Source organism: Pleurodeles waltl, chromosome 4_2 (genome assembly GCF_031143425.1).
Source record: "Pleurodeles waltl isolate 20211129_DDA chromosome 4_2, aPleWal1.hap1.20221129, whole genome shotgun sequence".
NCBI lineage: Eukaryota > Metazoa > Chordata > Amphibia > Caudata > Salamandridae > Pleurodeles > Pleurodeles waltl.
The window spans coordinates 837,490,888-837,503,913 of record NC_090443.1 but is presented as its reverse complement, the minus strand read 5'-3'; the positions used below and the strand labels follow the sequence as shown (position 1 = coordinate 837,503,913).

The window sequence follows — 13,026 nt, the reverse complement described above, 5'->3', positions numbered from 1 at the left end:
CCCGTTACCGCCAGCCAGGTTCTGGCACTCAAAACCGCCAGAGCCAGGCTGGCGGTAAGGGGGTCGGAATCCCCATGGCGGCGCTGCCTGCAGCGCCGCCATGGAGGATTCCCCAGGGCAGCGGGAAACCGGCGGGACACCGCCGGTTTTCCGTTTCTGACCGCGGCGGTACTGCCGCGGTCAGAATGCCCATGGATGCACCGCCAGCCTGTTGGCGGTGCATCCGCGGTCGTTGGCCTGGCGGTAGTCTACCGCCAGGGTCAGAATGACCCCCAATGTCTTCTTCGATCCCTCCTTCGTAGTGACCTTGGTTCCAAATACAGGTGAATTGTTGCATTGACACGTTGCAGGTTTTTTCATGTTCAAAAAAGATCTTTGTTGGCACTAAGCTATGGTAAACGTTTTAAAAAATGTAATGGACTGATCAGTGTTGGGAAAGTATTCGAAAGGGGAATAATCTTGGTAGATAACCATTGGTACAGGTAAGTTACCTGTATCTCACTTCTCATTTCCCCTTTTTAAATGTATGTGAATTGATAAATTAATACACCCAAACATAAAGTTGTAGTGTATTATGAAGCAAAATACTTAGATGAGAAGCTCTTTGACGTAGTTTACCTGGTCAGACCATGCCCCAAAACGTCCCCATCCTCTCGGAAGTAATGTTATAACGTGGGTGCATCCTGTCTCATTACGTTATCGTTCTTATTATTTTATGTCATCTTTATTAATGCAAATACGGCAAAAAATCAAATCTAGTGGTGTTTAGAAATTGGCATCATTTAGATTTAAGATTTTTTCTATTGACATGACGCGTTGAGACAGTTATATATTTCCTATAATTTGTTTGATGTTAGTGGCCACTACAAACATGGCCTGGCGAAAAGAAAGCAATGCCCTATTCAATCACATAACGGGTTAAGATGATCCAACAAAACTACAAATTGACTGTGGTTTGTTGGAATAAAAAAGCGTTTATTTACGGTAAATAATGGAAACAGTATACCCTGGCGTCAGTGTTTGTTTTTCTTTTCAGGGAAGTATTTATTAGACTCCAGCATGAAAACAAGATGCTCCGCTTGCAGCAGGAAGGATCTGAAAATGAGCGTATCGCAGAGCTGCAAGGGCAGCTGGAGGAGAAACACCGCAAGATGAGCGAACTGGAAACTGAGAACAGGTGACGGTTGCTCCTTTTGCACTGCTAGAATAAGATGATCTGAAAACCTGTCCTGCCACTCAACTGCCACTTTTTAGCTTGATGGCATTGGAAGCTGATGTCATTAGTTGGCATTGGACTGCAACATCATACTGTTGTAAGTACAAGTCTGCGCAGTGAGGTGCTACCACTGCAAATATTGTGTGTCCATTTACGAGGCACTGCTCTGCTTTTTTCACATTACTGTACATTTAGAATGTAGGTGTGGAGAATGGTCCCAATAAACTGTCATGTGTGGGACACTCCTCGGACTTCCCATTTGATTTCCTGCACCATTTTGTGTCCTTCCTCTCTAGTATTCTTAAATATATGTTTCATTGTCCACACACTTCATTTTTATAACTTCTAATATTTTGATTAACAATGCACGTACGTCAGTTAACAGCAACATTAATTAACAATGGGTTCAGGCACAGTACATAGTCTGATAATATACTTAATTTCACAACTTTTCAGTCAGAAAAATATAGAAAATTGCACTAATTTTCAAACAGGTTAATTTAGTAGCTGATAGTTTCCACATCAATGCCCAATCGATATGATCTGCCACCTACACTATTACATTTTCTTATTGTAACAGCAGAATCAAATCTTCATCACTTACACTGGCTTAACTATTTAAACAGTGTGAATTCTCTCTCGATATTCATGTGTGGTCTTCAGTGGGTATGTGGTAAGGATTCATATCTCTGCAATATTTTATTGCAAGACAACAAACATTGCATGTAATCTTGGAGTCCTGGTAGAAAGAGTCCCATCCATGAATTTGCTATCGTCCCCAGGTGTCAGAATGGATCTGAAATCTTTTGAGCAGTAACTCTTTGTGCTGATAGGTGGGGGTGTGCGGCTGTGCACTGATGGTGTTGTGCTCCAGAAATGATGTGCGTGGCTAATATAGGCACCACTCCCATGCACTCACTTCAGGTCCTTTGTTTTCGCACTCCCAGCCATGGATCTGGAGCTGCATCTCATCTGTTAAGAGACTCATTTACTTGAGAAATTCGAAAGTCCAGTGTGCAAGGAAAATGTCACCTCCCGAAACTACAGGAGTTTACATTTAAACCCTGTAAAGACTGCTACAAGCAAATGTCTGTGGCAGACCCCCATCAGGTTTTCCTTTGATGCCTAGAGTCAGACCACAACTCTAAAGCGTGCAGTGACTGCATGTCATGAACATGAGGCAAGATTGCAAGGCAAAGCTGTACATCCCTAAGCATTGAAAGACTTCATGTCAAGTCTGGTCCAAGTCCAAGGGCCAGCCTCGGTCTCGTTCTAAGTCCAGAAGTCTCGGGAGTTGATCCTGAGGTCGCTAGTCTTCACGCTCAAAATCTTTGGGTTAATTGCAGAAAAAACATAAAAAATCCAAGTGGGACCTGGCCCCTTCCCACTACCCTCTTACATGTGAGAAAGTGTGAGGGCATCACCATGCCTCTTGATCTAGCTCTCGAAATTAGTGAGTGTCGGACCCCCACCCGCAGCTTTTTCCAAGTTTTCGGTGCCATCAGCGACACAGCGGTAGAGGCAAGAGTTTTGCAAGGTCATTCTCCGGCTCTTCGAATCAGTTCCGACTTCTTCTTGTGTGGACACTCCAAACCGGCCACTGGGCCCCTTCTGGTACCCTTAATGACTCAGTCGCTGGCTCCACGACCCAGGCCGGTTCTTGGAACATTGACACTGGCAGACGAACTGCCCATTGTGCTCTTCAACTCTGATTTGGTGCTAATCCGACCGAGACCGGGGCCTCACTCAGTTCCAGTTGATCTGCAGCCTTCCTCATCGGACCCGCTTGGTGCCCCATCACCACACACCAGGTCGCATAAACTGCATTCCTTGCTTGGAATGGACTCTGATAATGATTATGACGCAGGTGATGAAATTGGCTATCCCTGTGGCGAAGAACACTACTATGATGACCTTTGGGAGACTTGTGGCCTTAACAGCTTTCCTAGCTTCATCTTGCCCCCACCCTCTTTTGTGTTACTCATGCGGATGCCGGCTGAAGTTCTTGACCTCTATCTACCCACCTTAGAGGTCAAGACTATTGTACTGACAAAAGTACTCAGCTAAGCCAAAACAATACTGAGCCCCAGTTGCTTTTCAATGAGGGCCGCTTAGGAGCATGGGCCAAACCTTGCTCTGGCCCCACAGTTAATGGCCAGATTGCAATGCGCCACCAACCTGCCCCCGGTGACCTTGCCATTTTGTTTCAGCATCCCTCTCCTGAGAGCTTGGTGGTGCAGGTGTCCACCAGTCGGACAAATCCTAATACTTTTCAGACTACTCCACCAGACAAGGAGTCTAAGAGTGTGAATAGCCTTGGGAAAGGGGTATGCTCTTCCACTAGTTTAGCCCTTTGCTCAGTCAGTGCTAGCTGTCTGATAGGTTGTTATTCCCACACTCTCTGGGATTTGGTTGATCAGATCTTCCCAAGTACACCAGGCGATCTTTGCCCTCTATTGGCCTAGACTATACAGGATGGCAGTGATGCTGCCAAGTTTGTAATATGCCTAGATACCACGGATTCCATCAGATGGGCATTTGCCACTGGTGTTGCTATTCTTTCTGATGCCTGGTTGCCCTCAACAGGTTGTTCAGATAATGTCCAGTCGTCCCTGATGGATATGCATTTTGCAGGGACTCGCCTTGACAAGGCAAATTCTGCTCTGAAATGATACACTGAAGGCCACAATATGCTCCTTGGGCCTGTCTGCTCCACCTCTATAGCCACATCAATCTTCATTCTTTTTCATAGCTTTTGCGGAGCCACCATTTAGACGGCCACTTCAGCCTCAGGAAGGTGCCCCACCATTTTAAGTCCGAGCCAGTGGCACCCAACAATGCCATGGTCAGTGAGAACATGCCATTCAGTCTACTGTCCCCTCATCCCTGTGCAGCCCCACCTGTCAAACCACTTTAGCAGGACCTTCATGGAGCACAGACATCTGTTTGGATGCAGGATCCAAAGATTTTTACCAGGTTGGCAGGCCGTAAATTCGGAAAGGTGAGTCCTTCAAATTGTCCATACAGGATATGCCCTTCCCTTCATGGCTGGTCTGTCGCACCTTCCCCCATCCTCTGAAAGACTGACGGAAGACCACCTGACGGTCTTACAGTTGGAAGTGCAAGCTTTTTTAGCCAAAGGGGCTATCAAGTACATGCCTGCACTAGAAGTGGGTTGCGGCTGTTATTCCTGCTAATTTGGACACAGGCCTTCATCCTATTTTAGAGATGTGACAAATTAAAAATACCCTGGCCCAGGTCTTGTCTGCCCTCTACCCTGGAGACGGGATGGTTGAGTTGGATCTGCAGGACATCTAGTTCCATGTACGCACCCTACATGTCCATTGGCACTACCTACAGTTTGTGGTAGGACAGGGGCATTTTAAATTCACTTTGCTCCCCATTGGCCTCACTAGAGCACCCCAGATGTTGCCGCAGGCTGTCATCAACCACCTACAGACTACTGCGAACCACCTTCCACTTTTGAGGTTCACTATCAATATGCCAAAGTCACACCTGACTCCCTCTCAGACTGTCCCCTTTATCAGAACCATGCTAGGCACTGTTACGTTTTGTGCCATTCCCCCTGGAAAGGAGAGTCCAGGACATTCAGGCTATGTTTCTCATCTTGCCCTAGATTTCAGTGAGTTTGACCCTGTAGCTGCTAGGACTGATGGCTTCCTGCATCCTGCTGGTCAAGCATGCCAGGTGTCATATGTGGGCTCTGCAGTGGGATCTGCAGCGTCAGTGGGCCCAACATCAAGGGGACCTCTCGGACCACGTCCAGATTGTGGAGGAGATGACAAAAGACCTGCAATAGTGATTACTGGCCCATGATTGATCAGAGGCTGGTTGGAGGTGGAGGTCAGAGGCCTCTGCTCTTTGGCAAAATCCTGCTCCACATCAGCCTTTTGGAGCAAGACCATCCACCTGGCATTAAAAGTCTTCCTTCCGTCAGTCAGGGGGATGCTGCTACAGCTGATTACAGACAAGAACAACGCTATCTGGTATTGCAACAAACAGGGCGTCGTGAGGTCATGGACCTTATGCGAGGAGGCGCTATACCTCTGGAAATACGTGGGCCATCAAGACATTTTCCCTGTAGAAAAAAAACACCTGGCAACTGCTTTGTATGCCAGAAATGATAAGCTCAGCTGTGGACACCTAGCAAATCACAAGTCGCAGTTGAACCTGGAGGTGGCACAAGGACACTGCCATGGATAGGGAGAACATTAGCCCGATCTGTTCACCACAACAGAGAACATGCAGTGTCAGCAGTTCTGAACATTGGAGTTTACAAGGCGTCTTTCACTATGAGAGTCCTTCCGCCTCCTATGACAAGTTCTAAAGAAGGTCAGGACAGACCAGGTGCAGGCATTCTAGTGGCACTGCACTGAGCACGAAAAGTATACTGTCCAGAGCTTCTGGGCATAAGCATCTGTCTACCAGTCAGGCTGCACCTCCAGGAGGATCTGCTTTCACAACAATGGGGTAGGGTGTTGCACCTGACCATTCACAGTCTTCACTTCATGCTTGAAGATTGAGCGTCAACAGCTGAACAACTTTGACCTTCCTCTGGAGGTAGTTGACATCATCTTGGCAGCCAAGCAAAAAGACAAAAAGACAGTCATTGGTACAGATTTGTGGGTTGGTGTAGCACATGGCAGATTGACCCCCTCCATGCAAAGTTATCTAAAGTTTTGTTGTTTTTGTCTGTTGCCTGGCAACTCTTTCCTCCGGCATGGTTAAAGGGTATCTTTCAACTCTTTCTGCCGTTTTGTGGTTGCCAGGTCAGCCCTCAATTTTTAAATCACCTGTGGACACAAGCATTATTCTTGCCAAAAGTTGTAATACCGTTCCACATCAGTCAAACTGATGTCCTTTGCTCTGCTTCACCCCTCTACAGGGCGGGGTGGGGTCATGGATCTTCTGCTAGGAGGCACTACACTTCTTGAAATGACTGGACCATCAAGGAGGAAGTGCCAAAAAGGCACTTATCCTTTACATCATTCATATCAGAGAACACTGGGTGGACGATCAGCTCTTTGTGGGATTCTCCAGAACGCAAAAAGGCAAGGCTCTGCAGAAAAAGACCATCTACCCCTGGATCATACGCTGCATTATGATCTGCTATACATTGGCCAAAAAGCAGTCTCCAGAGGGGCTACATGCTCATTCAACGAGAGGCAAAGCTGGTACCACTGCATTGCCATGCAGAGTTCCTGTCCGAGACGTATGTCAGCCAGACATGTGAGTATCATACATTAAAAAATCACTACTATCGGAATAGCCAGATTTGTCAAAGGAGGGATTTTGCCCCCTCAGTGCTTCAGGAGTTTATGGTTTTAGTCCATTTACAGGCTCTTCTCAATATAGGTACTGCTTTGGTATCTATTGAGAAGGTGAGCAATCAGCGGCCAGAAGTCTCTGTTAGAAAAACAAATTACTTACCCACAATGTTGCTCATTCTGGTTACGACTATATCTAACTGCAGATTTCTTGGCCCTGTCATCTTCCCCTTTCTGTGAACTGGCCTCTATCCATTAAATAGATCCCAGGTATGTTAATCTTCCCACTGGTCAAAGCCAGTTTGCTGTTGGGGCCCTGCATTTAGAGATGTGGACAGTCTTGAAAGAAACTGGCATCAGCACACAGATATTCGTGCCTACACTGGCCTGCACATCATTTCTGGAGCGGAACGGCATCAATGCGGAGGCGCATGGCACCACATACCAGCGCTCAGAGGTACTGCTCAAAGGTTTCCAGATCCATTGGTGCAGGGGGCATTGTATTTAACAAGTAGGACATGTGTTTTTAAGTTTTACATGTCCTTTTAGTGAAAAACTCCTAAATTTGACTTTCACTACTGTAAGGCCTACCTTTCCCATAGGATAACATTAGGTTACCTTTTTACATTTAATGCTAACCTTTATTTGGAACAGGTAGAAATGTCATGTTTGGACTTAAATGAATTGTATTGAAAAATTATCTTTAATGGTAAAGTTGGGTTTAAAAGTCTCAAGCATGTTTATGCCCCGTTTAGAAAGTTAACATTTTTCTGTTCTAGCCATTTGATGCCTGCTGCCAGTGTTCTGGGTTACATATCTGTAATTAGCTTAGCTGTTGGGGGTTGTGTATTCTCCTCAGATGTTGAGACCAAAGGGGACCAGCTGTTGACAGGATGGACCATCCTGCCAGGACGGCTGGGGAAAATCTGCTCTGTTCCCAGCCCTTCTTATATTTCAAAGAGCTGCCTCCAGCACACACACAAAGGAACTTGAAACTAGCCTTCTGTCACCCCAGTCTTCTTGGAGCCTTGGCAGAGGAAGGAAGGAACTTTCCAGAACCAGATGTAGGCGTACCCTAAAAAAGATTCCCCCGCTTCAAAGGCAGATCCCCACAGCGCTTCTTCAGTACACTCCTAGACCTGTAGAGGAATTCAGAAGGACTACCTTGGATCACCAGAGCACCGCCCTGGTGCTCACGGCTGCCTTGTTCCCAATCAGTCTGACCTGCTGCTTGAGGCCTGCGTTGCTACTTGAACCCAGTACTACCCGAGTGACTCCAAGAGCTAGTTAGCTTGCCTTTTTTGTGAGCTACAAGGGCATACTAGAGGCCTTATACTCTGCATCTGGCCTCTGCCTGGAGTGAATCCTGACCCCCTAAATGGTGTGCAACAAGTCCTGGGCTGCTGGAAGTGGTGCTAAAAGTGCTCCTCCATTCAAAATCTGAAACTTGGCACTTAGAAAAATCTTCACCAATAAGTGGCCTGAGAACTGACAGGAGACCGGGACCTACCTGCTGGCCGATCCACCCAACTGGTTGTGACTCTTACTGTTTCCTATTGCGGTGAAAGGATGCAGGTCTTTGTTCCATTTTAGATCTCCGCTCTCTGGACACCTTCTTTTGGAAGGACACATTCAGTATGTTCACACTGGCCCAGGTTCTGTCTGCCCTAGATTTGGGCTACTGGATGGTAGCCCTGGAGCTGCAGGATGCGTATTTTCATATACCCACCGGTCACACAGACACCTGTGGTTCTGAGAAGGTCAAGAGAATTTTTAGTTTTTTCTGTTTCTCCCTATGGCCTCGTCAGGGCTATTGGGTGTTCACAAAAAGGATGGCGCTGGTCACAGCACAACTTGGAGGTTGGGGCTACCAGTTTTCCACTACCCCGATTTTCATTGGACACACAAAGGGTGATGGGAGGAATGCTTGCAACCCATCTTTCTTTTGCTCACCATGCCACTTCAGTTTGGACCCAGCCATGTGCAAATCCACCTTACCATGCTCCTCATGGGACCAGTTCAACCCAACCTGCCAGGTCAGGTCCTCACTGAAGCAGAACACAAGCAACCTAGAACCGGTTTGCCCTGATAAGGGCCATCAGCCAGGTATGGTTTGGTTCCAGTGGCACAGTAAGTACATGGCGTATGTCTGGGCATACCCTTGCCGCTTATGGCCATACATCAAACACTAAAGGTGATGGGAGAAATGCTTGCAATTTGTCTGACAACTGGGAATCGCTTGTGGTAGCATCCCAGCCTGTTTTTCTTTTGCTCACCATGCCACCTCAGTTTGAATTTAGCCATATGCAATTCAGTCTTGACCCTGCTCTACCTGGGAACCGTGAAACCAAAACTGCCAGGACTGCTACGAACTAAACTGGAACACAAGCAACCACACCCACGTCTGGGCATACCCTTGCCACTTAGGGCGGTACATGGGACACACAAAAAGTGATGGAAGGAATGCTTGCAATTTGTCTAACCTCTGGCAGTCGCTTGGGACAGCCTCCAAACCAATCGTTCTATTGCACCCCATACCACCTCAGTTTTGCCCAGCCATATGCAAATCAGCCTTGGCCCTGCTCCTCACGGCAACAGTCCAGCCCTTTTCATTGGAGCCATCTTGAATGTTGGGCTGTTCAGGGCTTTCCCTCCATCACAAGACCAGGGCATTCAGACTAGGATACTGATATTTCAGTCTCTCACCTAGGTCTCTTTGAGGTTGGCATTGAGGCTTCTTTACCTACTGTGTCCAGCTCATCGATTGTGCCCAGGTGGCATATGGGGGCTCTGCAGTAGAACCTAAAGTCTCAGTGGGCTAGCTCCAAGGGAACCTCTCAGATTTCAGCAAGTTTCAGTGGGGACTACATAAAATTAGCGTTGTGGCTACTCATCCGATATTGGATCCGTGGTAGAAATCCAACTCACATCCAGATGTTGGAGTTGCTGGTCATCCATTTGGTGCTGAAGTCCTTCCTACCAGCCTTCAAAGGGAGGTGGGTACAGGTCCTCAAGGAAAACACCACCACCATGTGGTACTGCGAGAAGCAGGGCGGTGTAGTGTTCTGGGTCCTGTGTCGAGAGGCACTTCACCCTTGGAGTTGGATGGGGTATCAAGGCATTTCCCTGGTCATGACTCATCAAGTGCCAAAGAGGATGTTCTCAGTCGAAGGGTCCGGGCAGATCAAGAACAGCATTTGCATATCGAGGTGGCATAGGGCATCCATCTAACACTGATGGGGAAAACACTGGCTGGATATTTTCTTCACCTCCATGAGCATGCAGTGCCAATGATTTTTCATGCTGGAGTTCCCAAGAAGGATCGGTCTAGGAATTCCGTTCCGGCTGTGTTGGCACAGGACTCCTGTATGCCTTTCTGCCCCTCCGCTCCTCCCCAGCTATCTGAAGATGACCAGGAACAAACCGCCCAAGTCTTCAGTAGTGGTTGCAGATAGTGTGGTACTTGGAAATTTTGGGCATGAGCATCTGTACCCTGATCAAGCTTCTGCTTCAGCAGGATCTTCTATCGCAGCAGCAGGGCAGGGTTTTTAACTGGGACATGCACACATTCTACACCTCCATGTGTAGAGTTTGATTGTGCAGCATTTGACTGTGTTACATTTGTAGCCGTGTACAGTGTCGGCAAATTACACTTGTTACAAGTCAAACTGGTGGATGTCTTATTGTTTGTTTTGCCTTTGGCCCAGCAAGTACTTGCACTGGGCACCATTAAAGGTTATTTGTCAGCCCTTTTGGCTGACCCTATGCTGGATCTGCTGTTCTTTTTTAAATCACCTGTTGTGATGAGGTTTCTCAAAGCTTTAACATGTTTCCCCCTAAATCCTTTGTGCTGCCAAAATGAAAGGCATTTCATCTGTTCAGTCCTGCAGGACATTTTGGTCTGAGCAATTCCACAGACCCTCTAACTTTGGAGATACAACTTTGGTGTCTAGTCTAACAATGATGAATCTGCGGTTGGAAGTTTCAATCAGAATAACCAGTTATTTACTTTCAACATTACTGTTTCTGGTAGAAACTCTAATCTCAGATTTCTCACTGCCCTCCCTCCTCCCTGTTCTTTGGAGTTGTCATTTTTCCATCTAAAAGGTCTCAAGATAGAGATCTGCACACTGTTAGTCCATTTGTTTTTGCTCCCTGTGTCTGAGGGTCGGGCCAGTCAAGAAGGAAATTGACATCAGTTTGCATGGGTAGTTTTTTATGCTTCTCTGTTTGGCACTGCTGGACGGTACAAATTCAGTACCGAGCCTGACGGCACCACATACTGGCACACATGAGCTCTGCTGTATAAATGTTTCCAGATACAGTCTGAAGATGAAAAATGTGTGGTATTCACCACTACAGTGTTACCAATAGAAAGTAACTTAGGGCCAGATGTAGCAACTTGGCAATTTGCGACTTGCAAATTGCGAGTCCCTGCGACTCGCAATTTGCAAGTCGCAAATTGCTATGCAGTACGGTGTCTCAGACACCGACTGCGACTCGCAATGGGGTCGCAATGACCCACCTCATCAATATTCATGAGGTGGGTCGCAAATTGCAGCCCCATTGCGAGTATAGGCACTCGCTAACATGGAGGCCTGCTGACGTCAGCAGACCTCCATGTTCGTGACTGCTTTTTAAATAAAGCAGTTTTTTTTTTTTAAGTGTAGCCCGTTTTCCTTAAAGGAAAACGAGCTGCACTTAAAAAAAAAACGAAACCTTTAGTTTCGGTATTTTTTCAGGGCAGGGAGTGGTCCCTTGGACCACTCCCTGCCCTGAAAAAATGTTTTTGGGTTACCATCCACTTGAAGTGGATGGTAACTGCGACTCCATTTGCGACCGCGTACGCGGTCGCAAATGGAATTGCATCCCACTGCGAGTCGCAAATAGGAAGGGAACACCCCTTCCTATTTGCGAGTCGGAAATGCATTTTGCGAGTCGGAGCCGACTCGCAAAATGCATTTCTGAATAGCAAAGTGGCTTTTGCGCCTCGCGAACGGCGATTTTCGCCGTTTGCGAGGCGCAAACACTTTGCTACATCTGGCCCTAATTTACCTTCAATGTGGAAGACATCTGTTATTTGTGGCACCAATAACAGTGTGGATCCTGTGAGAGCTCTCCTGTTGTACATTCTTGAGTTTGCATTCTCGCTAGCCCACCATGGGTGAGGGATACCTGACAGCCTTATCTGCACTTCCGTGCCTTCCTGAACAATCACCCCTGTTTACGTCACCCATTTGTGTCAGATTTTGAAGGAACTGACTGCTTTATTTCCACCTACCCCTTTTGTTATGCCACAATCGGATCTGAATTTGGTATTGACCTTTTTGATGGGCTCTTCATTTGAACCACTTCATAATTAACATTTACGGTTATTGCCATTGAACACTGTTTTTCTGATACCAGTTACCTTAGCAAGATGTTTTAGTGAGTTGCAGGCACTGGGTGTCCTTCCCGTATACTTCCCTTTTCCCCTGACAAGTTGGTCCTGTGAACCACAACAGTTTTTTGTTTTTTTTACCAAAGGTGGTGATCCTATTTCATTTGGATCACTTTATCACACTCGGTTCCTTTTATCTCCAGCCACATACCATTAAGGAGGAAGAGAGGCTTCACAGGCTGAGCCCCAGTAGGATAGTAACCGTTATATTGTCTTTACCAACGCGATTAGGTATAACAATGAGCTCTTCTTAGGGAATGCCGGCAACAGAAAGGGCAGAACAGTATAGAAGAGAATCCTACATAGATGGTTCATCTTGTGTATCAAAATGTGCTATGCTCTTGCACATAATGAACCGCAGAGGGGCATGCACACCCATTTCACTATGGAGAAATCCTAAATATCAGCCTTGTCAAGAGGAGTCTCTCTGACTGAAATCTGTAAGATGGCTTCTTGGGCGTCCCATCACACCTTTGATAAGCATTATTGCTTCGATTTTTACGTGAGAATAGATTACCATTTTGCATGCACAGTCCTTCACGATTTCCTTTTCTGACCATTCCTTCAGAGCCTCCATCAGTTGCATATCGCTTGGGAATCTATTCAGAAGGTTAGTACCCTGCAATTAGAAGTATACCTCAGAGTAAAAGGTACTTACCTTTGGTAATGATCTTTCTGGTGAATTCTGTGTATAGATTTCTCACCGATCCTTATCACCTCCCTGTTCTGAAGGCCTAAGTCCTTAGGGCTGTGCTTTTTTTCAGCATTCGAAACATTGAGTCACACATTTTACACACACATTTTTAATATACCACAAAGTAATTTTCTCAGTTTTGTTTAACATTATACCTGGTTCTTTGGGGAACAACCAGATGAGAATTTGAACAATCTAAAACTAATGTGCAAGAGTCTAAAACTCTGGCTTCATCCTGTTAGAGACGGAAAGAGAGGACACCAAGGCCCGTATTTATACTCCGTTTGCGCCGAATTAGCGTCGTTTTTTTCGACGCAAATTCGGCGCAAAACTAACGCCATATTTATACTTTGGCGTTAGACGCGTCTAGCGCCAAAGTATGGGCAAA

At 46.5% G+C, this 13,026-nt stretch overlaps 1 protein-coding gene across 1 annotated transcript in view; it reads left to right on the top strand.

Annotated features, from left to right (window-relative positions):
- Window positions 1–13,026, top strand: part of HOOK1 (hook microtubule tethering protein 1) — a 921,358-nt gene that overhangs the window by 655,368 nt on the left and 252,964 nt on the right. Inside the window, exon 15 of the mRNA XM_069232567.1 lies at window positions 1,037–1,177. Coding sequence (XP_069088668.1) covers window positions 1,037–1,177 — 141 coding nt within the window. The remainder of the gene's footprint in view (window positions 1–1,036; window positions 1,178–13,026) is intronic.